This window comes from Callorhinus ursinus, unplaced genomic scaffold (assembly GCF_003265705.2).
Source record: "Callorhinus ursinus isolate GAN/ISIS: 27379988/994484 unplaced genomic scaffold, GSC_fseal_2.0 scaffold28, whole genome shotgun sequence".
Lineage (NCBI taxonomy): Eukaryota > Metazoa > Chordata > Mammalia > Carnivora > Otariidae > Callorhinus > Callorhinus ursinus.
The window spans coordinates 2694868-2720591 of NW_027397090.1; the positions used below are offsets into that span (position 1 = coordinate 2694868).

General features: G+C 37.8%; 1 protein-coding gene across 6 annotated transcripts in view; it reads right to left on the reverse strand.

Moving 5' to 3' along the window:
- Positions 1-25724, reverse strand: part of VPS13A (vacuolar protein sorting 13 homolog A) — a 267302-nt gene that overhangs the window by 161959 nt on the left and 79619 nt on the right. For all 6 annotated transcript variants that reach the window (XR_012374024.1, XR_012374025.1, XM_025891365.2 and 3 more), the window contains exons 20-22: positions 13900-14036; positions 12059-12191; positions 9668-9785 (exon numbers count right to left, since the gene is read on the reverse strand). Coding sequence is in view for 4 of the 6 variants with exons in the window: in XM_025891365.2 (XP_025747150.1) it covers positions 9668-9785; positions 12059-12191; positions 13900-14036 (388 nt within the window). In the remaining 2 variants the exon portion in view is untranslated. The remainder of the gene's footprint in view (positions 1-9667; positions 9786-12058; positions 12192-13899; positions 14037-25724) is intronic.

A 25724-nucleotide genomic window follows, 5' to 3' on the forward strand; every position in this document is an offset into this window, starting at 1 on the left:
TCGAGCCCCGCATTGGGCTCCCTGCTCCACGGGAAGCCTGCTTCTCCCTCTCCCTCTGCCTGCTGCTCCCCCTGCTTGTGCGCTCTCTCTCTCTGTGTCAAATAAATAAATAAAACTTAAAAAAAAAAAAAAAATTGGGCAGAGACCTGAATAGACATTTTCCCAATGAAGACATACAGAGGGCTAACAGACGCATGAAAACATGCTCAACATCAAGCATCATCAGGGAAATACAAATCAAAACCACAATGAGATATCACCTCACACCTGTCAGAACGACTAAAATCAAAAAGACAAATAACAACTGTTGCTGAGAATATGGAGAAAGAGGAATCCTCATGCAGCATTGGCAGGAAGGTAAATCTGTGCAGCCATTGCAGAAAACAGTATGGAGGTTCCTCAAAAAATTAAAAATACCCTATGACCCAGTAATTCCACTGGTGGTTACTGACCCAAAGAAAATGAGAATAGTAATTTGAAAAAATACATACACACTTATGTTTGTAGTATTATTTAAAAAAGCCAGCGGAAGCAACCCAAGTGTCCATCAATAGATAAATGGATAAAGAAGTCGTGGTACATATATACAATGGAATATTACTCCACCATGAAAAAAATTAAATCTTGCCATTTGTGACATGGAAAGACTAGAAGGTATAATGCTAAGTTAAATAAATACCATATAATTTCACTTCTATATGGAATCTAAAAAACAAAAACAAACACACAAATACAGAGAATAAAGTGATGGTTACCAGTGGAAAGGGGGAAGGGGTTGGGGAAAATGGGTGAAGGGCAGTGGGAGGTACAGGCTTCCAGTAATGGAATGAACAAGTCATGGGGATAAAAAGGTATAGCACAAGGAATACAGTCAAATGATACTGGAATAGCCTTGAATGGTGACAGGAGGCTACACTTGTGGTGAGTATAGCACAACACAGAGGTGTCAAATCACTGTGTACACCTGAAACAAATGTAACCTTAGTGTCAACTATACTTCAACAATTGTTTCCTGTGACCCTATAACTGTTCTAAGTAGTATTTTTTTTTTTTTAAGATTTTATTTATTTGAGAGAGACACAGCACATGAACACAAGCAGGGGGAATGGCAGGCAGAGGGAGAGGGAGAAGCAGGCTCCCCCCTGAGCAGGGATCCCAACATGGGGGTTTGATCCCAGCATCTGGGGTTGAAGGCAGATGCTTAAACGACAGAGCTACCCAGTCGCCCCTCTAAACAGTCTTTTAAAAAATAATAGTTTAGGAGGAGGAGCAAGATGGCGGAGTAGGAGACCTAAATTTTGTCTGGTCCCAGGAATTCAGCTGGATAGGGATCAAACCATTCTGAACACCTACGAACTCAAGAGGAGATTGAAGAAAAGAAAAGCAGCAACTCTCTGAACAAAAAAACGACCACTTTCTGGAAGGTAGGACGTGTGAAGTCAATCCGAGGCAATATTCGGGAGGATAGACGGCAGGGAATGGAGCCTCCGTCAGCTGCTTACTGGCAAGTGCTAGAGCCGCGGAGCACAAAATCGGAACTTTTAGAAGTCGGCTCCGCTGAGGAACATTACTCCAGTGGCTAAGCGGGGGATGGAACCCTCGCAGGACAGTGTGGTCTCAGGACCCTCGGGGTCACAGAAACCCCGGGGGTGCCTGAGTGCGGCAGAGCTCCCAGGGATCGGAGTGGAGAAGCCGGCTGCAGAGACGGAGCCGAGGCACAGGCCCTCAGCTCGGGGTTGCCATAAAAACAGTGATCCGTGGCAGTCAGGCCACGGTTCTTCCAGCAGGGACCCAACAACCGGCAGATCCAGGGAGACTCCCCTTCCTCCCCCGGGAGGAGCGGCGCGGGAGCGCACCACAGGGATCTGCTGGGTTTGGAGACTCCACACGGGGTCGGGTGCCAGAGATAGAAACGCTCGGTCACAGGCCAGGTGAAGACAGAATGCAAAAGGAGACTGGGGAGACGAGACTGACTGACTGCTTTTCTCTGGGGGCGCACTGAGAAGTGGGGCCCCGAGTTCTCGGCTCCTCCGGGGGGGAGACTGGGAGGCTGCCATTTTCACTCTCGTCCTCCAGAGCTGTATGGAAAGCTTGCAGGGAAGAAAAGCTCCCAAGAGCAAACCCAAGCACATTACTTAAACCAGACCGACAAGAGCAGGGCAATTCCGCCTCTAGCAAAGACATTTGGGAACCACGGCAACAGGACCGTCCCCCAGAAGATCAGCAAGAACAACCAGCCAAGACCAAGTTTACCAATTAACGAGAACGGCAGAATGCCAGCGCTAGGGGAATACTGCACAAAGAATTCATGGCTTTTTTCCCCCGGATTCCTTAGACCATCAAAGTTAATATTTTTAATTTTTTTTTTAATTTTTCTTTTTCCCTTTTTCAACCAACATCTTATCAATGCCTTTTTTAAAAATCTTTATTTTTCATTTTTAAAGTCATATTCTATCCCTTCACTGTAACCTTATTTTTAGTATATATATACATACACACACACATATATATATATGTTGTTCTTTCTTTAAAATTTTGGGATACAGTTTCTTCTAACAAACTAAAACATACCCTAAATCTCCAGTGTATGCCTTTGTTCTAGTCTCCTGCCTGACAGCATTCTATCCCTTTTTTTAATTTCTCTTCTTTCGTTTTTCAACCAACTTATCAATTACTTTTATAAAATCTTTTATAATTTTCATCTTTACAGTCATATTCCATCCCTTCATTGTATTTACCCTTACTTTTGTACGTATATAAGCTTTTCTTTCTTTAAAATTTAAGAGGCAGTTTCTTCTAACAGACCAAAATACACCCAAAATCTAGTGTGTGGCAATGATCTATTCACCAGCCTGATCGTATTTGATTATATTCTTTTTTTTTTTTTAACTTTTTTTCCTATTTTTTCTTTTTTGTTTCTTTCCCTTTCTTTTCCCCCAGTTTCAGGGCTCTTCTGATTTGTTTAGTATATTTTTCTGGGGTCGTTGTTACCCTGTTAGCATTTTGTTCTCTCATTCATCTATTCTCCTCTGGACAAAATGACAAGACGGAAATAATCACCTCAAAAATAAGGACAAGAAGCAGTACCGAGAGCCAGGGACCTAATCAATACGGACATTAGTAAGATGTTGGAACTAGAGTTCAGATTGACGATTTTAAAGATACTAGCTGGGCTTGAAAAAAAAGCATGGAAGATAGTAGAGAAACCCTTTCCTGAGAAATAAAATAACTAAAATCTAACCAAGTCGAAATCAAAAAGGCTATTAATGAGGAGCAATCAAAGATGGAGGCTCTAACTGCTAGGATAAATGAGGTAGAAGAGAGAATCAGCGATATAGAAGACCAAATGATGGAAAATAAAGAAGCTGAGAAAAAGAGAGAAACAACTACTAGATCACAAGGGCAGAATTCGAGAGATGAGTGATACCATAAGACAAATAAATATTAGAATAATTGGGATCCCAGAAGAAGAAGAAAGAGAGAGAGGGGCAGAAGGTATATTGGAGCAAATTATAGCAGAGAATTTCCCTAATTTGGGGAAAGAAACAGGCATTAAAATCCAGGAGGCACAGAGAAACCCCCTGAAAATCAATAAAAACAGGTCAACGTCCCGACATCTAATAGTAAAACTTACGAGTCTCAGAGACAAAGAGAAAATCCTGAAAGCAGCTTGGGAGAAGAGATATGTAACCTATAATGGTAGAAACATTAGATGGGCAACAGAGACCTGGCAGGCCAGAAAGGACTGGCATGATCTATTCAGAGCACTAAATAAGAAAAATATGCAGCCAAGAATACTATATCCAGCTAGGCTATCACTGAAAATAGAAGGAGATATAAAAAGCTTCCAGGATAAACAAAAACTAAAGGAATTCACAAACACAAAACCAGCCCTACAAGAAATATCAAAAGGGGTCCTCTATGCAAAGAGAGAGCCTAAAAGTAACATAGACCAGAAAGGAACACAGACAATATACAGTTAACAGTCACCTTACAGGCAATCCAATGGCACTAAATTCCTATCTTTCCATAGTTACCCTGAATGTAATTGGGCTAAATGCCCCAATCAAAAGACACAGGCTATCAGATTGGATTAAAAAAACAAGACCCATTGATATGCTGTCTGCAAGAGACTCATTTTAGACCCAAAGATACCCCCCAGATTGAAAGTGAGCAGGTGGAAAACCATTTACCATGCTAATGGACACCAAGAGAAAGCTGCAGTGGCAATCCTTAAATCAAATTAGATTTTAGACCAAAAACTATAATAAGAGATGAGGAAGGACACATATCCTTACTTAAAGGGTCTATCCAACAAGAATATCTAACAATTGTAAATATCTATGCCCCTAACATGAGAGCAGCCAATTATATAAGCCAATCAATAAAAAAGCAAACACAACGACAATACAATAATAGTAGGGGACTTTAACACCCCCCTGACTGAAATGGACAGATCATCTAAGCAAAAGATCAACAAGGAAACAGACTTTAAATCACACACTGGACCAAATGGACTTGACAGATATAATCAGACCATTCCAACCCAAAGCAACAGAATACACATTGTTCTCTAGTGCCCATGGAACATTCTCCAGAATAGATCACATCCTAGGTCACAAACCAGGTGGTACCAAAAGACTAGGATCATTCCCTGCATATTTTCGGACCACAATGTTTTGAAACTAGAACTCAGTCACAAGAAGAAAGTCGGAAAGAACTCAAATACATGGAGGCTAAAGAGCATCCTACTAAAGAATGAATGGGTCAACCAGGAAATTAAAGAGGAATTTTTAAAATTCATGAAAACAAATGGAAATGAAAAAAACTGTTCAAAATCTTTGGGATGCAGCAAAAGCAGTCCTGAGAGGAAAGTATATAGCAATACAAGCCTCTCTCAAGAAACAAGAAAGGTCTCAAATACACAACCTAACCCTACACCTAAAGTATATAGCAATACAAGCCTCTCTCAAGAAACAAGAAAGGTCTCAAATACACAACCTAACCCTACACCTAAAGGAGCTAGAGAAAAAACAGCCAAGAAAGCATAAACCTAGCAGGAGAAGAGAAATAATAAAGATCAGAGCAGAAATCAATGAAAGAGAAACCAAAAGAACAGAACAGATCAACGAAACTAGGAGTTGGTTCTCTGAAAGAATTAGTAAGATTAACCCCGAGCCAGACTTATCAAAAAGAAAAGAAAAATGACCCAAATAAATGAAATTATGAAAGAGGAGAGATCACAACCAACACCAAAGAAATACAATTATAAGAACATATTATGAGCAACTATATGCCAGCAATAAGATAATCTGGAAGAAATGAATGCATTCCTAGAGATGTATCAACTACCAAAACTGAACCAGGAAGAAATAGAAAACCTGAACAGACCTATAACCACTAAGGAAATTGAAGCACTCATCAATAATCTCCCAACAAACAAAAGCCCAGGGCCAGATGGCTTCCCAGAGGAATTCTACCAAACATTTCAAGAATACCTATTCTTCTGAAACTCTTCCAAAAAACAGAAATGGAAGGAAAACTTCCAAACTCATTTTATGAGGTCACCATTACCTTGATCCCCAAACCAGACAAAGACCCCATCAAAAAGGAATATTACCAATATCCCTGATGAACATGGATGCAAAAATTCTCACCAAAATACTAGCCAATAGGATCCAACAGTACAATAAAAGGATTATTCACCACGACCAGGTGGGATTAATCCCTGGGCTGCAAGTTTTGTTCAACATCTGCAAATGAATCAACGTGATACATTAATAAAAGAACAAGAACCATATGATCCTCTCAATAGATGCAGAAAAAGCATTTGACAAAGTACAGCTTCCTTTCTTGATCAAAACTCTTCAGAGTATAGGGATAGAGGGTACATACCTCAATATCATAAAAGCCATCTATGAAAAACCCACAGCAAATATTCTCAATGGGGAAAAACTGAGAGCTTTCCCCCTATGGTCAGGAACACGGCAGGGATGTCCACTATCACTACTGCTATTTAACACAGTACTAGAAGTCCTAGCCACAGTAGCAATTAGACAACAAAAAGAAATAAAAGGCATCCAAATTGGCAAAGAAGTCAAAGTCTCACTCTTTGCAGATGATATGATACTCTATGTGGAAAACCCAAAAGACTCCACTCCAAAACTGCTAGAACTTATAACAGGAATTCAGTAAAGTGGCAGGCTATAAAATCAATGCACAGAAATCAGTGGCATTCCTATACACCAACAGTAAGACAGAAGAAAGAGAAATTAAGGAGTCGGCCCCATTTACAACTGCACCCAAAACCGTTAAGATACCAAGGAATAAATCTCACCAAAGAGGCAAAGAATCTGTATGCAGAAAACTATAAAATACTCATGAAAGAAATTGAGGAAGACACAAAGAAATGGAAAAATGTTCCATGCTCATGGATTGGAAGAAGAAATACTGTGAAGATGTCGATGCTACCTAGAGCAATCTACACATTCAATGCAATCCCTATCAAAATACCATCCACAGGAGAACACAGGCAGCAACCTCTTCGACCTCAGCCACAGAAACTTCTTCCTAGAAACATTACCAAAGGCAAGGGAAGCAAGGGCAAAAATGAACTATTGGGACTTCATCAAGATAAAAAGCTCTTGCACAGCAAAAGAAACAGTCAACAAAACCAAAAGACAACCAAAAGAATGGGAGAAGATATTTGCAAATGACATATCAGATAAAGGGCTAGTATCCAAAATCTATAAAGAACTTATCAAACTCAACACCCAAAGAACAAATGATACAATCAAGAAATGAGCAGAAGACAAGAACAGCCAGTTTTCCAAAGACATCCAAATGGCCAACAGACACATGAAAAAGTGCTCAACATCACTCAGCATCAGGGAAATCCAAATCAAAACCTCAAGGAGATACCACCTCATACTAGTCAGAATGGCTAAAATTAACAAGTCAGGAAATGACAGATGTTGGCAGGGATGCGGAGAAAGGGGAACCCTCTGCACTGTTCGTGGAAATACAAGCTGGTTCAGCCACTCTGGAAAACAGTATGAAGGTTCCTCAAAAAGTTGAAAATAGAGCTACCGTATGATCCAGCAATTGCACTACTGGGTATTTACCCCAAAAGATACAAATGTAGTGATCCGAAAGGGTACTTGCCCCCCAATCTTTAAAGCAGCAATGTCCACAATAGCCAAACTATGGAAAGAGCCAAGATGTCCATCGACAGATGAACTTTACACCTTAAGAAACTAGAAAAAGAGCAAGCTAAACCAAAAGTCAGCAGAAGTAAGGAAATAAAGAGCAAAGAGAACCAAAACAGAAAACTGAGAAATAAAAAAGAAGTTCAACAAAACTGATAAGTGGTTCTTCAAAAAGATCAACAGAGTTGAACTTTTAGGTAGAATGAGAAATAAAAAGAGAAAAGACAACTAAAATCAGAAATGAAAGCAGTAATATTACTACCAAGTATACTGAAATAAGAATGACTGTAAGACAGCACTATGAACAATTTTACACCAACAAACTGGATAATCAAGATAAAATGGACAAATTTCAAGAAACCTAAACCTACCAAAACTCTAAACTGTGAAGAAATAAAAAACCTGGATAGACCTATAACTAGTATTGAGACTTAATCAGTAGTCAAAAATCTCCCAATAATGAAATGCCCATGATTAGAGGATTTCAGCAGTGAATTCTAGCAAACATTTTAAAAAAATATAAATTCTTCTCGAATTTTTCGAAACACCAGCAGAGAAAGGAACACCTCCTACCTCATTTTAAGGCCATTATTACTCTGATACCAAAGCCAGACAAAGACACTTCAAGAAAACTATAGACCAATATCCCTTATGACCACTGATGCAAAAATCCTCAACAAAATTCTAGCAAACAGATGAATGGATAAAGAAGATGTGGTATCTATGTATGTATGTGTGTGTGTGTGTGTGTGTGTGTGTGTGTGTGTATAGATATATAGATATATCTATATATATCTAGCCTAGCTAGATATAGTATTCTTGGCTGCATATTTTTCTCATTTAGTGCTCTGAATAGATCATGCCAGTCCTTTCTGGCCTGCCAGGTCTCTGTTGCCCATCTAATGTTTCTACCATTGTAGGTTACAGATCTCTTGTCCCTAGCTGCTTTCAGGATTTTCTCTTTGTCTCTGAGACTCGTAAGTTTTACTATTAGATGTCAGGGTGTTGACCTGTTTTTATTGATTTTCAGGGGGTCTCTCTGTGCCTCCTGGATTTTAATGCCTGTTTCCTTCCCCAAATTAGGGAAATTCTCTGCTATAATTTGCTCCAATATACCTTCTGCCCCTCTCTCTCTTTCTTCTAAGACTATTCAATGGAGAAAGGATAGTCTTTTCAATAAAAGGTGCTGGGCAAACCAGATATCCACATACAAAAGAACAAAGCTGAGTCCATACCTTATACCGTATCCCAAAAAAAAACTCCAAAACTATCAAAAACTGAATATGAAAGCTGAAAGTATAAAATTCCTTGTAGAAAAGATACAGAAGTCTGAATTGAATTTGAAAATAATTTCTTGGATATAACACCAAAAGCAAAGGCAACACATAAACTGGACTTAATATTTAAAACTTTTATGCATCAGAGGACACTATTAAAAGAGTGACAAATAAGGCAATCCACAAAATGAGTGAAAATATTTGCAAATCATTTATCTGACAGAGTTAACATACAGAATATATTTAAAAACAAAACAAAAAATCTCCTGCAACTTAACAAAAATCCCAATTAAAGATGGGCAAAGGACCTGAAAATATATTTCTCCAAAGAAATATGTAAACGGCCAGTAAATACCTGAAAATTACCTAATCAGTAATCATTAGGAAAATGCAATTGAAAACTGTAATTACATACTACTTCATATGTATTGGGGAGGACTATTTTTAAAAATAAGAAAATAAGAGATGGAAAAATTGGAACCCTCGCGCACTGCTCATGGAAATATAATGGTACAGCTGCTATGGAAAACAAGTAGGGCTAGTTCGTCAAAAAATTAAAATTATCTTATGATCCAGAAATTCCACTTCTGAATATATAAACAGAAAAATTTAGAGCAAGGACTCGAACAGATATTTGTATATCAATCTTCACGGCAGCACTATTACACCAGCTAAATTTCATTGGAATGATCCAAACATCCATTGACAGATGAAGAGATAAACAAAATGTGATCTGAATATATGCAGTGGAATATTTTTCAGCCTTAAAAACAAATGAATTTCTGGTATATGCTACAATATGGATAAACCTTGAAGGCATTATGCTATGTACAATAACTCACAGAAGGACAAACATTGCATGGTTCCATTTATGTAAGGTACCCAGAGTAGCCAGATTTATAGAGAGAGAACATAATCAATCATGATTGCCATGGGCTGGGGGAGTGGGGAATTATTTTACGAGTACAGTTTCAGTTTGGGAAGATGACAAAGTTATGGAGATGGATGGTGATGGATGTGAATGTATTGATGCCACTGAATTATACACTTAAAAATATGCCACTGAGTTATACACTTAAAAATAAAGTTTATGTTACATATATTTTACCACAAAAAAAAAAATCAGTGAAATATGGTATTTCCTTAGAAAATCTACAATCTCACGAGAGAGACAATACATACTTGGGCATCCTTATATCCATGAAAACCATGGCCTTAGAGAGCTCCACATTGAAGTGCATAGGTACCAAAATATGCTGTGTAGATACGTTGAGTTTTCGTGCTTCTCTCCAATCATCGCCTAATTATGGAAAACAATACATGTTTATTTAGCACCCATATAATTTGAAAAACACATTAGACCTAAAATCACTATTAATACTTTGTAGTCATATACTGCATGGTATGGAAAAAATCTTCCTACATCTAGATAATCTTAATGCCATCTTCCCAGGTCACACAATGAGCAGGTAAAGTCATTTCCCTTTCACTCCTTTTGCTGCTTCAAAGACTCTGTTTCAATAAGAAAAGGCTTATTAAAAAACCAATGACACAGTTTAATCAAATCTACTGTGCATCCATTTACCAACACTACACCCAGCAGATACTTTACCCAAAAAACAACATGGCTCTAAGGCAATAATGAAAAAAGTAGATAAAAGCACAGTTCTTCTGTATTAATAAAAACTACCAATTATTTGAGATTTGTAATAGGCATTGTTCTAGGCAATATTTAAATTCTAGTTCTCACAATGGTGTTTAATCATCTCATTTTAGAAAACTGAAACTCAGGAACTTTTAATTTGCTTATGATCAAAGGGCTAGTGTCTGATACAAGCTGAAATTTACATGCAGATCTGCTAACATAAAATTTGTGTGATACAATGCATCTTCATATACATTACACCTCATTTGAGCCTAATAATTCTGAGTAAGAAGTCTTCAATCAAGGAAGACCAAGCCAAAGAAAGATTAGATGCAGAAAAAGGTAGTAAAATGAACTCTACTACAATTTTCAAAATTCTAACAGTATCAGGATTAATGAAATATTTCCTTCTATTCTCAGTATTTATCAAGAGAGTTTATGACAATTACCTAAAGTAACCCCAATGTCAAAAATACATTGCTCTAAAAAAGATTCAATTATTTAAGAACAGTTAACACTTATAAAAACAATTCTAAGGAATTTCAATAATTTTCAGACAATAATGGAATACTTTTAAATTTTTCTTCACAAAGCATCTCAATATCTTAAATATTAAGTATACTTCATGGACTTCAAAAATAATGACCAAAATGTACCAAACATACCACAATACTGTTATTTATTCCTTGAAAAAAAAATTATGGGTTTTCTATAAATCATTTATTATTTGCCACCCACTACACTTCTGGGCTTCTCCTACACCAACTAGAATATGATAAAAACAGAAATCAAGTTTATTATCCTAAAACAGATATAAAGAAAATAAAAATGTCCCAGAAATATATAATTTAACACTTTTAATAACCATTACCTTGGGTTCTCATTGTTTTTTATTGGTTAGCTCAGATAATTAAAATTTGACCATATACACAGATCTCTAAAACATCCACCAATCCAACGCTATTGAATTATCTAAATGTTTATGTTTACTAACACACCAGGGATTCAGAAACAGTATGACACAGCAGAAAGAGGGCTCAACTAGTCTCAAATCTCTATCTACTTTGGCTCCTGACAAGTCAATTTCTGGCTCTGTTTACTTCATCAAAAAACTAGATCTGAATCAGAGACTCCATCAAAAGTGAATGGGGTAAAAGTATGCCTGTGTTACCCTCCTCAATCCTCCTAACATCTTCCTTGGTCTTTGTGTGGCTGTTTATGGCCTAGAGGGTCAGAGGCCCCAGGATGGAATGCCTCTGGCTGTGAGCAGCCTCTTCTGATTATCATGTATAAAACAAATATTTTAAATATGTGCCAATGTTTTCCAACCTTGTCCAAAGGATATCTCAATTTCAGCACCATTGATATTTGGGCCAAATAAGTGTTGTGAGGTGGCTCTCCTCTACATTGTATGACGTTTAGCAGCATCCCTGACTTCCACTCACTAGATGCTAGTAATGCCCCTACTCCTCACCTGTGACAATCAAAAATGTCTCCAGACACTGACAAAATCTCTGGAGCAGTAAAATCAAATATCTGAGATATTGCTCCTAGACACTACCTACTATTACCTACTATTACTTCTAATTCAAAAATATAAGTTTTTTCTTTTAAAGATTTTACTTATTTATGTGAGAACGAGAAAGAAAATAGGGAGAGGAAGGGGGAGGGGCTGAGGGAGAAGTAGACTCCCCACCGAGCAAGGAGCCCAACACAGGACTCAATCCCAGAACCCTGAGATCATGACCTGAGCTGAAGGCAGATGCTTAACCAACTGAGCCACCCAGGTGTCCCAACAACTGAGCCACCCAGGTGTCCTCAAAATATAAAAGTTTTAATATATTTGGGATGAAGGTCTTCAGAGAAACTGTCTAAAAACCTAATCATTTCAGCAACATGAATCAATAAAGAATGCATTATATACTTACCAACTGTGCTGTAAAGCAGCTGTATGCTTGTAAGCTGAACATCAAAGGAATCATAAGCTCTATGCATGATCTCTTCAAGTCTGGCCCCACCTGGTTTCATATCTGGCAATTCTGAACGACTTTTACTTGTCACCTTAAGTTAATTTTAACAGTTTAGATGATGCAAAATACTTCAAAATAAAAATAATAAATTTTTATCTTTTAAGACTCTTAACACAAAAACTTAATAGAAGATAAGACAGACTCACAAGCTGACATGTAAGGCTAACAGAAACGTCTTTATCCATAACATGTATAATGAGAAGACCAGGGACAAACTGAATTTTTACACACTAAGTTATATTTCTCAATTATGTAATTAAAAGAGGGAAACCAAGCCAGCCCTGGAGAACAATACATTTGAACCTTTTCTATCTGATAAGAGACAAACAGAACCTACAAAATATTTCTATGTCATGACGACAGGTATTTTGATAGTTTTATAAGAAGAATAATCCAGAATTAATATTAGGATAAAGTGTAGTTCCAACTCCGCCATTTAGACAACCTCACAGAAGTTATATTTGTACCATCTCCTTCGTGGCATACTATACAGGCATACTATACATATTACTTTTTTCACTTAAACATCCTGGAGATCAATCACTCCACCACAGTATAGAAAGATCTTACTCATTCACGTGTGTGTGTGTGCATGCACGCACATGCCTTAACATTTTCACTTCTATTTCATATAGCTCACGTGCAGCAGATTGTCAAAACTGATTATCTCTGAAGGGTAATGAATGTTAGATAAAAGGTTAAACAAATTGCCTAAGGTCACAAAACTAGATAGATACCTTATCCGTGACGTTATGCTACTGCTACCAAACCACACTGCCCTTGAAACAATTCTATAGTCAAATATGAATAACTGTATAAATTTTATTATAAACCTAAGTCCAGCAAGCGTTTATGTAATTATGAACTGAAGAGTAAAAACAAAGAATAAAGAATAATGTCAATATCAAGGAAAGGCACATATTTGTTAGGTAGCTAGAAAAGCTTTCCAATATAACCTATCCTTCTTGGATCTTTAAAATTCTTATAGCTATTGAATATACATTTAACGATCTAGAGCAGTCCCACAGAACTTTCTACAAGGATGGCACTGTTTCTCTGTGCTGAAATAGCAGCCCCAAGGCACTTATGACTGTTAAATTCTTGAATGTGACTAATGTGACTAAAGAACTAATTTTATATGTTAATTTTAATCAGTATAAACACATGTAGCCAGTGGTACCACATAAAACTGTGCAGATCTAGAAACACAGAAAAAAATGATTCTCTACTCAAAACTGAGGAAGAAAAATGTACATAATTGGATGGAAAGGGAAATGCTTAGGTAAATTCAATCAGATTGTCTCTCAAGTTATGTTTACTTAACAGATATTAAAATGTCAGTATCTAGTTATATACACAAAAAATTTCAGAAGGATGAAGATTTGATTATTTCCAGAATCCCCCACCATTTGATGTATTTTAGTCAAGTAGTAATTTTACATTGAAAAGGAAATAATCTCCTCAAACAATACTCTCAAATTCTATAAATATAATTTCTAGGTTCACCCCTAACCTGCAGAGTTAAAAACGATCATTTTGGTATCAGAAATGTAGAAAACTACCTGGTTAAATAAAACTTAATATTATTTACTAGAAAGAAAGAATTTTCAAATCCTACAATCGGTATACCATAAAGCTAATAATCACAATAGCAAATCAAACTGTTTAAAAAACAAAATGCATCTTAAACAGAGAAACACCTTTAAATATCATAATATAGGGCAAATGTTAGTATATACCTTTAGATGACCAAGATCCAAAAGTAGTAGATTTGATGTAGGGCTAAAAATTCCACCTTGTGGGATAATAACATACGAAGCCTTCAAATTAATTTTGAGATCAAGAACTTTCTGTGTTTCAATAATATACAGTAGACCTGCAGAAAATTTAAATTGAAAATAATGTGATGCATTAATTTTAAAAATAACTTGAGAAAATATTTTCAACATAATGTAATTTGTTAATCAATGTCTGTGTACACTCCTAATTCAATATAACTGAGTACAAAATTGTGATGGTTCCTCAAAGAAATGTTTCTAACCCACAAACTCAATTTGGGTAAAACCAGGGACATACATATCCAAAAAATCAAGTTCTATGAAACATTCAATAAGCTTGAAACTTAAGTACAGAACTGACTCAAAGCACAGTTGTTAATTTTTCCCCCCAAATGATCTGTATTCAAACACAGACAACATGGTTTTACTCAAGTTAATTTGTATGGTATGACAGGTAGGAGAGTCCCAAGCAGCAGCCAGAAAGGACAATCTGGCATTCAAGATTCTCAGTCTCACCGGTAAGCACTTTTCTATCTTCATTTCCATCTCCACTGTAAGACTTCCTCAATCAAAATAATCTGTCTCGGGGTGCCTGGGTGGCTCAGTCGTTAAGTGACTGCCTTCAACTCATGATCCCGGGGTCCTGGGATGGAGCCCTGCATCGGGCTCCCTGCTCCACAAGAAGCCTGCTGCTCTCTCTGCCTCTGCCCCTCCCCCTGCTTGTGTTCCTGCTCTTGCTATGTCTCTGTCAAAGAAATAAAATAAAATCTTAAAAAATTAAAAAAAAAATAAAATAATTTGTGTCATGTATTCCTGACTCTACAAATCCAAGTCCTGTACTCCTGAAAGTCTTACCTTAGGCCTTACTTTCAAAGAGAGCTTCCTGGATGCCAGGAGACACTGATCTGTCTAGTTTGTTTCTTAATGGAAGAGGGGGACGTTGAATAATTGGGTTTGGATTTAAGTCTACTCTGTCTCTCTTCTACTTCCCACTGCACTAAGAACAAAAGCCTAATTGTTTAATATGACTTTCAAAGTCTTATTTTACCAACACTATGCCTGCCTTTTTAACATCATTCCACTCCCCCTCGCTTACTACATTAGAACCAACCTAGCCTTCTGTAGCTGCCAAAATCACCCAATTCTGTCCCAGGCTGGGACCCTCACAGTTTACCACTGCTTTGAAGATTCTTCTTTATACTCTTCAGCTGGGTGGGTCCTACACACACATCTGGTCTTAATGTTACTTTTTCCAAGAGCTATTCTCTGATCCTGTCACCAAAACTATATGGAGATACCCATTATTCTCATTTCCTTCACAGCATCTGAGTCCATTAGCAGTTTGTTTCCCCCATCAGCTCCAAATTCACTCATGTGTCTGCCTTGTCAATGTAGATCTGAACCTTTTCAATCCTTTTCTGTCACAAATTAATACTGAAGGAGATAGGAAACCCTCGGGAGACACTGCAGGAAGAAAAGATGTTGCTTCCTGGTGTCAGTGTGCTCACTCAGCAATATCCTACAGTGGTGCGACTTCCCCCAAAACCAAATGCATGCTGTGCACAAGTACCAACAGCATCCAACAGCCATCCTTTCCCTAAAAACCCCCTTCAGTCAGTTTCACAGCAGAACGCATTCAGGGAGACACTCTCCCATGAAGAGCTTCCCCATCACATCAGAGGGTAAGTTCCAGTAAGTTTCAGAGAGCAAGTTTCCAGGCACTTTCCCCAACACGGCATGAAACTCAGTCCTTGGGGAAGACAAGGATATCCTGCCAGGGGTGCAATGTCTGTGTGATGGCAGTGGGTACTTCTTACAGCTACTCTTCCTGGGTTCTTTAAAATTGCTTTTTAAGTGAATTTTAAATTTAAGTGGATAACACTTAGTCCTAAGTCTGTCCTATCTTAAGATGATAAGATCCATCAAAGGCCTAAAACTACATCTGTTTTTATCACTACTTTGCTCTCCAAAACTTAGCACAGTGTCCAATAGAGACTCGATAAATATTTGACTGAGTGAATAAATGAGGTCACTGAAAGAAATGAATAACTATGATCCTATCAGAGAGCCTTATTTTTCAAATGAAGGGTTTTCATAAATAATCACATTTGTCAAAACAACCACATTTGACAAGGGTAACTAACTACATGTGTATGTTCTAGAAGCTGATACCCCTACTTGACAAAGAAGAAAAGATCTGAAAACTTCACTCCCAAGAATGAAGAAAATATAAGAAAGAAATCAGTTATAGAGGAAGAGGATAATAGAGGCTAACATAGAAAAAAAAAAAAAAAGTACAAGAAAACATGGAAAGAAAGACTAAATGAAGAAAAGAACCAAAAAAGATAAAGCTATGTAAGAGATGAGTCTCTTCCCAAATTGGTACATTTTAGCTTTCTGGAAAAATATTAAAAATGTATTATTGAATTTTTTAAATTAAATTAAAAACAGCAGCACCCCACTTTTTCAAAATATTAACATTGTATTCTTCTAATAACTAATATTATTTGTGCACAGAAGAAAACAGGAGGTAGAAGAACAGACTTCAAATAGATCGGTCTGTTAACTTTAGAAGGTAAAATACTAAAGACTTCCACTTCTTAAAATATTTAACATCTGGAGAGGAGTCCAAGATGGCGGAAGACTAGGAGACCTTAGTTTCATCTGGTCCCAGGAATTCAACTGGATAGCTATCAGATTATTATGAACTGGAGATCTCTAACTGGAGATCTAAGAAAAGAATAGCTGCAACTCTACAAATAGAAAATCGACCACTTTCTGCAAGGCAGGAAGTGTGGAGAAGTGAATCCGAGGCAATATGTGGGGAGATAAACCAAGGAGTGGGGGAGCCTCTGTAAGCTGGCTCAGGCAGTGAAGCAGAAGCGGAATCCTAGGTAGGACAGGGTGGTCTCAGGACCCTCGGGGTCACAGGAAGACCGGGGGTGCCTGAGTGTGGCAGAGCTCCCAGGCATCAGAGTACCCAGGGATGCCATAAACCGAACCATGGCACTGTCAGGCTACTGCTGTCCAAGCAGGGGCACAACAAACGGCAGAACCGGGGAGAACCCCCTTCCTCCACCAAGAGGATCAGTGTGGGAGAGTGCTGCAGGAGTCTGTAGGGTTTGGAGACTCAAAACGGGGTGGAGTGCCTGTGACAAAAATATTTGGTCACAAGCTGGGTGAGCATGGAATGCAGCCGGAGACCAGGGAGACAGGAGTGAGTGACTGCTTTTCTCTGAGGGGTCAGTGAAGAGTGGGGCCCCAAACTCATGTTTTCAGTCTCATCCTCTAAAGCTGTGAGGAAAGCCTTCAGGGAACATAAGCCACATATAGCAACCCAGAGCAGATTACTTAGCCTGGCCCCCTGGCAAGGGCAGTGCAATTCGACCTGGGGAAAATACACTGGAGAATCAAAGCAACAGGCCCCTACCCCAGAAGATCCACAGGGGGAGAGAGAGATGAGAACTGCACAACTCCAGAGCTAGGAGAATACAGAACACAGAACTCATGGCTTTTTTCCCCATGATTCTTTAGTCTTTCAGTTCTAATTTTTTTTAAATTTTTTTCTCTTTCCTTTTTTAACAAATTTCTTCTTTTATCAACTTTTTAAAAAATCTTTTTATAAAAGAGACGCCTGGGTAGCTCAGTCAGTTGGGCATCTGGCTTTGGCTCAGGTCATGATCCCAGGAACCTGGGATCAAGTCCCACATGGGGCTGCTTGCTTGGCATGGAGCCTGCTTCTCCCTCTGCCTGCCTCTCCCCCTGCTTCTGCGTGTGCCTGCACACACTCTATCTGATAAATCAATCTTAAAAAAATCTTTTTCAATTTTCATTTTTACAGTTACATTTTATCCCTTCTTTGTATTTAATTTTATTTTGTGTATATGTATTTTTCTTCCTTACAATTTTGGGATGCAGTGACTTCTAACAGAGCAAAATACACCCCAAATCTAGTGTAAGGCTCTGTTCTATTCACTTGTCTGATCATATTTTTTTTTTTATTGTTTCTTTTTGGTATTGTTTCGTTTTGTTAGAAGTCTTTTTTACTTTTCATTTTTACAGTTTACAATTTATCCTTTCAATCTATTTAATTTTATTTTGATACATATATATGTATATATAAGTTTTTCTTTACAATTTTGAGATGTACTTTCTTATAACAAACTAACCAAAATACACTCAGGATATAGTGTATTGCTCTGTTCCATTCACCTGTTTATATGCCTTGTTTTTTTGTTGATGATATTTTTTCTCGTTTCTGCTTACCTTTTAATTTTCATTTTCACAGTTACATTCTATCCTTTCATTCTATTCAATTTTATTTTTGTACCTATTTAAGTTTGTCTTTCTTTACAATTTTGAGATCTAGTTTTCTAACAAACAGACCAAAATGCACACAGGATCCAGTGTATTGCTCTATTTTGCAAACCTGTCTGATTATATTCTTTTTTCCTTCCTTTTTTTTCTTTCTTCTGGTTTCACCTCTCTTTCAATTTGATTAGTATATATTTCTCTGAGATCACTGTTGCCATTTTAGTATTTTGTTCTCTTTTTCATCTATTCTTCTCTGGACAGAATGACAAGATGGGAAAAGCTCAATTCAAAAAAGAGAACAAAAGGCAGTAATGACTGCCAGGGAGCTAATCAGTATGGACATAAAGAAAGATGTCAGAACTGGAGTCCAGAATAACAATTATAAAAACACTAGCTGGACTTGAAAAAAAGCATAGAAGACACTGGAGAATCCCCTTCTGGAGAAATAAAAGAACTAAAATCTAATTAAGTTGAAATCAAAAAGGCTATTAATGAGATGCAATAAAAATATGCAGATTCTAAATGCTAGGATAAATGAGGCAGAAGACAGAATTAGTGATCTAGAAGACCAAATGATAGAGAACAAAGAAGCTGACAAAAAGAGATAAACAATTACTGGACCACAAGGGGAATATCTGAGAGATAAGTGATACCATAAAGTGAAACAATATTAGAATAATTGGCATCTCAGAAGAGGAAAGAGAGAGCAGGGTAGTAGATATATTGGAGGAAATTATAGCAGAGAACATACCTAATCTAGAGAAAGAAATACGCATCCCAGTCCAGGTGGCACAGAGAAGCTCCCTCAAAAATCAATAAAAATAGGTCAACACCCTGACATATAATAATGAAATTTGCAAATCTAAGAGACAAAGAGAAAATGCTGAAAGCAGCTGCAGACAAGAGGTCTATAACCTACAAGTTTACAAACATAAAATCGCAGGAGACCTATCCACAGAGACCTGGCAGGCCAGAAAGGACTGGCATGATATATTCAGGGTGTTAAATGAGAAAAATATGCAGCCAAGAATACTTTATCCAGCTAGGCTATCATTCAAGATAGAAGAAGTGATAAAAAGCTTTCAGGACAAACCAACTAAAAGAATTTGTGATCACCAAAACAGCCCTACAAGAAATATTAAAAGGGATCCTTTCAGCGAAGAGAGAGCCAAAAAGTAACACAAACCAGAAAGGAACAGAGACAATATACAGAAACAGTCACTTTACAGGTAATACAATGGCACTAAATTCACATCTTTCAATAGTTACCCTGAATGTCAATGGGCTAAATGCCCCAATCAAAAGACAGGGTATCATATTGGATAAAAAAGCAAGACCCATTGATATGTCTGCAAGAGACTCGTTTTAGACTCAAAGACACTTCAGATTAAAAGTGAGGGGATGGAAAACCACTTATCACACTAAGGGACATCAAAAGAAAGCTGGAATGACAATCCTTATACCAAATAAATTAGATTTTAAACCAAAGACTGCAATAAGAGATAAACTACATCATAATTAAAGGGTCTATACAACAAGATCTAATAAATGTTGTAAATGTTTATGACTCTAACATGGGATCAGCCAATTATAGAAGCCAATTAATAATATAATTAAAGAAACATATTGATAATAATACAATTTTAGTAGGGGACATTAACACCCCACTCACGGCAATGGACAGATCATCTAAAGCAGAAGATCAACAAGGAAACAAAGGCCTTGAATGACACACTGGACCAGATGGACTTCAGAGATATATTCAGGACATTCCATTCTAAAGCAAAAGCATACACATTCTTCTCAAGTGCACATGGAACACTCTCCACATAAGATCACATACTGGTTCAAAAATCAGGTCTCAACTGGTACCAAAAGACTAGGATCATTCGCTGCATATTTTCAGACCACAATAGTTTGAAACCTGAACTCAATCACAAGAGGAAATTTGAAAAAAACTTAAATACATGGAGGCTAAAGAACATCCTACTAAAGAACGAATGGGTCAACCGGGAAATTAAAGAATTTTAAAAATTCATGAGGACAAATGAAACTGAAAACACAAATGATCAAAACCTCTGGGATGCAGCAAAAGCGATCCTAAGAGGGAAGTATATAGGAATACAAGCCTTTCTCAAGAAACTAGAAAGGTCTCAAATACACAGCCTAACCCTACGCCTAAAGGAGCTGGAGAAAGAACAGCAAAGAAAGCCTAAACCCAGCAGGAGAAGAGAATTAATAAAGATGAGAGGAGAAATCAATGAAATAGAAACCAAAGAACAGAACAGATCAACGAAACTAGGAGCTGGTTCTCTGAAAGAAACAGTAAGATTGATAAACCCCTGGCCAGACTTCTCAAAGAGAAAGGGCCCAAACAAATAACATCATGATTGAAAGAGGAGAGATCACAACCAACACCTAAGAAATACAAATAATTATAAGAACATATTATAAGCAACTATATGCCAACAAATGAGGCAATCTGGAAGAAAAACATGCATTCATTCCTAGAGACCTATAAACTACCAAAACTAATTTAGGAAGAAATAGAAAATCTGAACAGACCCATAATCAGCAAGGAAATTGAAGCAGTAATCAAAGTCTCCCAACAAACAAGAGCCTGGGGCTGCATGGCTTCCCAAAGGAATTCTACCAAACATTTAAAGAATTGATACCTATTCTTCTGAAGCTGTTTCAAAAAAAGAAATGGAAGATCTAACCAAGATGTCAGAGATGGAATTCAGGCTAGCAATTGTGAAGACAATAGCTAGAATGGAGAAATCAATTCAAGGCAACATAGATCTCTAAGGGCAGAAATGAAAGTTGAATTGGTAAACTTAAAAATGCTATCAATGAGATCCAATCTAACCTAGATAATCTAACAGCTAAATTAAGCAATGCAGAAGAACGAATTAGTGACCTGGAAGACCATTTAATAGATAAAAAGGGAAAAGAGGCGGCCAGAGAAAAACAACTCAAAATCCATGAAAACAGAATCAGAGAAATAAGTGACACTATGAAATGTTCCAATGTCAGAATTATTGGAATCCCTGAGAGGGTGGAGAGAGAGAGGACTAGAAGATATATTTAATCAAATTGTAGCTGAGAACTTTCCTAATCTGGGGAATGAAACAAACATTCGTATCCTAGAGGCAGAGAGGACACCTCCTAAGATCAAAGAAAACAGACCAACACCCCGGCATGTAATAGTAAAACTCACAAATCTTAGAACCAAGGAAACCATCTTAAGGGCAGTTAGGGGGGAAGACATTCCTTACGTACAGAGGGAGGAACATCAGAATAAAGTCAGACCTATCCACAGAGACCTGGCAAGCCAGAAAGGCCTGGGAAGACATATTCAGGGTACTAAACAAGAATAACATGCAGCCAAGAATACTTTATCTGGCAAGGCTGTCATTTAGAATGGATGGAGAGATGCAGAGCTTCCAACACTGGCAGAAACTGAAATAATATGTGACCACTAAGCAGGCCCTGCAAGAAATATTAAGGGGGGTTCTCTAAAAGGAGAAAGACCCCAAGAGTGATATACAACAGAAATTTACAGGGACAATCTATAAAAACAAGGTCTTCACAGGCAACATGATAACAATAAATGCATATCTTTCGATAATCACTCTCAACGTGAACGGCCTAAATGCTCCCATAATATGTCACAGGGTTGCAGACTGGATAAAAAAGGACCCATCCATATGCTGTCTACAAGACACTCATTTTGAGCCTAAAGATACATCCAGACTGAAAGTGAAGGGATGGAGATCCACCTTCCATGCCGGCAGACCTCAAAATAAAGCTGGGGTAGCAATTCTTATCTTAGACAAATTAGATTTTAAACTAAAGACTGTAGTTAGAGACACAAAAGGATACTATATCATTCTCAAAGGGTCTATCCAGCAAGAAGATCTAACAATTGTAAATATATATGCCTCCAACATGGGAGGAGCCATCTACAAAAGCCAACTGTTAACCAAAATAGTCATATTGATAACAATACGTTAATTGTAGGAAACCTCAATACTCCACTCTCAGCAAGAGACAGATCCTCTAAGCAGAAAATCAACAAAGAAACAAGAGCTTTGAATGACACCCTGGACCAGATGGACCTTATAGATATATACAGACATTCCACCCTAAAACAACAGAATACTCATTCCTCTCAAGCGCACATGGAACTTTCTCCAGAATAGACCACATACTGGGTCACAAATCAGGTCTCAACTGGTACCAAAAGATTTAGATTATTCCCTGCATATTCTCAGACCACAATGCTTTAAAACTGGAACTCAATCACAAGAAAAAATTTGGCAGAAATTCAAACACTTGGAAGCTAAAGACCACTCTCCTCAAGGATGTTAGGGTCAACCAGGAAAACAAGGAAGAACTTAAACAATTCATGGAAACCAATAAGAATGAAAACACATCGGTCCAAAACCTATGGGATACTGCAAAGGCGATCCTAAGGGGGAAATACATAGGCATCCAAGCCTCACTCAAAGAAACAGAAAAATCACGAATTCACCAACTCTACACCTTAATGAACTAGAGAAAAGCAACAAATGATGCCTAAGCCATGCATTAGAAGAGAGATAATTAAGATTAGAGCAGGTATCAGTAAATTAGAAACCAGAAACGAGGAGATCAGATCAACGAACCTAGAAGCTGGTTCTTTGAAAGAATAAGATTGATACACCACTGGCCAGACTAATCCAAAAGAAAAGAAAAAGGACCCAAATTAATAAAATTATTAATAAAACAGGAAAGATCATGACTAACACCAAGGAAATAGAAACAATTATTAGAAATTATTATCAACTATATGCCAATAAACTGAGCAATATGGATGAAATGGAAGCCTTCCTGGAAACCTATAAACTGCCAAGACTGAAACAGGAAGAAATTGACAACCTGAATAGGCCAATAACCAGTAATGAGATTGAAGCAGTGATCAAACATCTCCCAAAAAACAAGAGTCCAGGACCTGATGGATTCCCTGGGGAATTCTACCAAACATTCAAAGAAGAAATAATACCTATTCTACTGAAGCCGTTTCAAAAAACAGGAAGAGAAGGAAAGCTTCCAGACTCATTCTATGAGGCCAGCATTACCTTAATCCCTAAACCAGGCAAAGACCCCATCAAAAAGGAGAATTTCAGACCGATATCCCTGATGAATATGGATTCCAAAATCCTCAACAAAATCCTAGCTAATAGGATTCAACAATACATTAAAAGGATCATCCACCATGATCAAGTGGGATTTATCCCCGGGATGCAAGGGTGGTTCAAAATTCATAAATCAATGTGATAGAACACATTAATAAGAAGAGAGAAAAACCATATGGTCCTCTCTACTGATGCACAAAAAGCATTTGACAAAATTCAGCATCCTTTCCTAATTAAAACTCTTCAGAGTATAGGAATAGAGGGAACATTCCTCAATTTAATAAAATCCAACTATGAAAAACCCACAGCAAATATCATCAATAGGGAAAAGATGAGAGTCTTTCCCTTAATCAGGAACACGACAAGGATGCCCACTCTCACCACTATTGTTCAACATAATACTACATGTCCTAGCAAGAGCATTCAGACAACAAAAAGAAATAAAAGGTATTCAAATTGGCAAAGAAGTCAAATGCTCTCTCTTCACAGATGACACGATACTTTGTGTGGAAAACCCAGAAGTCTCCACCCCCAAATTACTAGAACTCACACAGCAATTCAGTAATGTGGCAGGATACATAATCAATGCACAGAAATCAGTTGCTTTCTTATACACTAACAATGCAACTGTAGAAAGAGAAATTAGAGAAACGATTCCATTTACAATAGCACCAAAAACCGTAACATACCTTGGAATAAACCTAACCAAAGAGGTAAAGGATCGATACTCTAGGAAATACATAACACTCTATGAAAGAAATTGAAGACACAAAAAGATGGAAAAGACTAAACATTGTTAATATGTCTATGCTACCCAGAGCAATCTATACCTTCAATGCCATCCCGATCAAAATTCCAATGACATTTTTCGAAGTGCTGGAACAAACAATCTAAAATTTGTACGGAATCAGAAAAGACCCTGAATCGCCAAGGAAATGTTGAAAAACAAAGCTGGGGGCATCACGTTGCCCGATTTCAAGCTATATTACAAAGCAGTGATCACCAAGACAGCATGGTACTGGCACAGAAACAGACATACAGACCAACGGAACACAATAGAGAGCCCAGATATGGACCCTCAACTCTACGGTCAAATAATTTTCGACAAAGCAGGAAAAAATATGCAATGGAAAAAAGACAGTCTCTTCAATAAACGGTGCTGGGAAAATTGGACAGCCACATGAAGAAGAATGAAACTCGACCATTCTCTCACACCCTACACAAAGATAAACTCAAAATGGATGAAAGACCTCAATGTGAGGCAGGAATCCATCAAAATCCTAGGAGGAGTACACAGGCAGTAACCTCTCTGACATCGGCCACAGCAACTTCTTTCAAGAAACATCTCCAAAGGCTAGTGAAACAAAAGCAAAAATGAACTTTTGGGACTTCATCAAGATAAAAAGCTTCTGCACAGCAAAGGAAACAGTCAACAAAACAAAGAGGCAACCCACAGAATGGGAGAAGATATTTGCAAAGGACACTACAGATAAAGGGCTGGTATCCAAGATCTATAAAGAACTTCTCAAACTCAACACCCAAAAAACAAATAATCAAGTCAAAAAATGGGCAGAAGACATGAACACCAAAGAAGACATACAAATGGCTAACAGACACATGAAAAAATGTTCATCGTCATTAGCCATCAGGGAAATTCAAATCAAAACCACAGTGAGATACCACCTTACACCAGTCAGGATGGCAAAAATTGACAAGGCAAGAAACAACAAATGTTGGAGACGTTGTGGAGAAAGGGGAACCCGCTTACACTGTTGGTGGGAATGCAAGTTGGTACAGCCACTTTGGAAAACAGTGTGGAGGTGCCTCAAAAAATTAAAAATAGAGCTACCCTATGACCCAGCAATTGCACTCCTGGGTACTTACCCCAAAGACACAGATGTAGTGAAAAGAAGGGCCATATGCACCCCAATGTTCATAGCAGCAATGTCTGCAATAGCCAATCTGTGGAAAGAGCCCAGATGCCCTTCAACAGATGAATGGATAAAGATGTAGTCCATATATACAATGGAGTATTACTCAGCCATCAGAAAGGATGAATACCCAACTTCTACATCAACATGGATGGGACTGGAGGAGATGATGCTAAGTGAAATAAGCCAAGCAGAGAAAGTCAATTATCATATGGTTTCACTTATTTGTGGAACATAAGGAACAGCATGAAGGACACTAGGAGAAGGAAGGGAGGGAAATCGGAGGGAGAGATGAACCATGAGAGACTACGGACTCTGAGAAACAAACTGAGGGTTGGGGGGGGGGGGGGTGTGGGCTGGG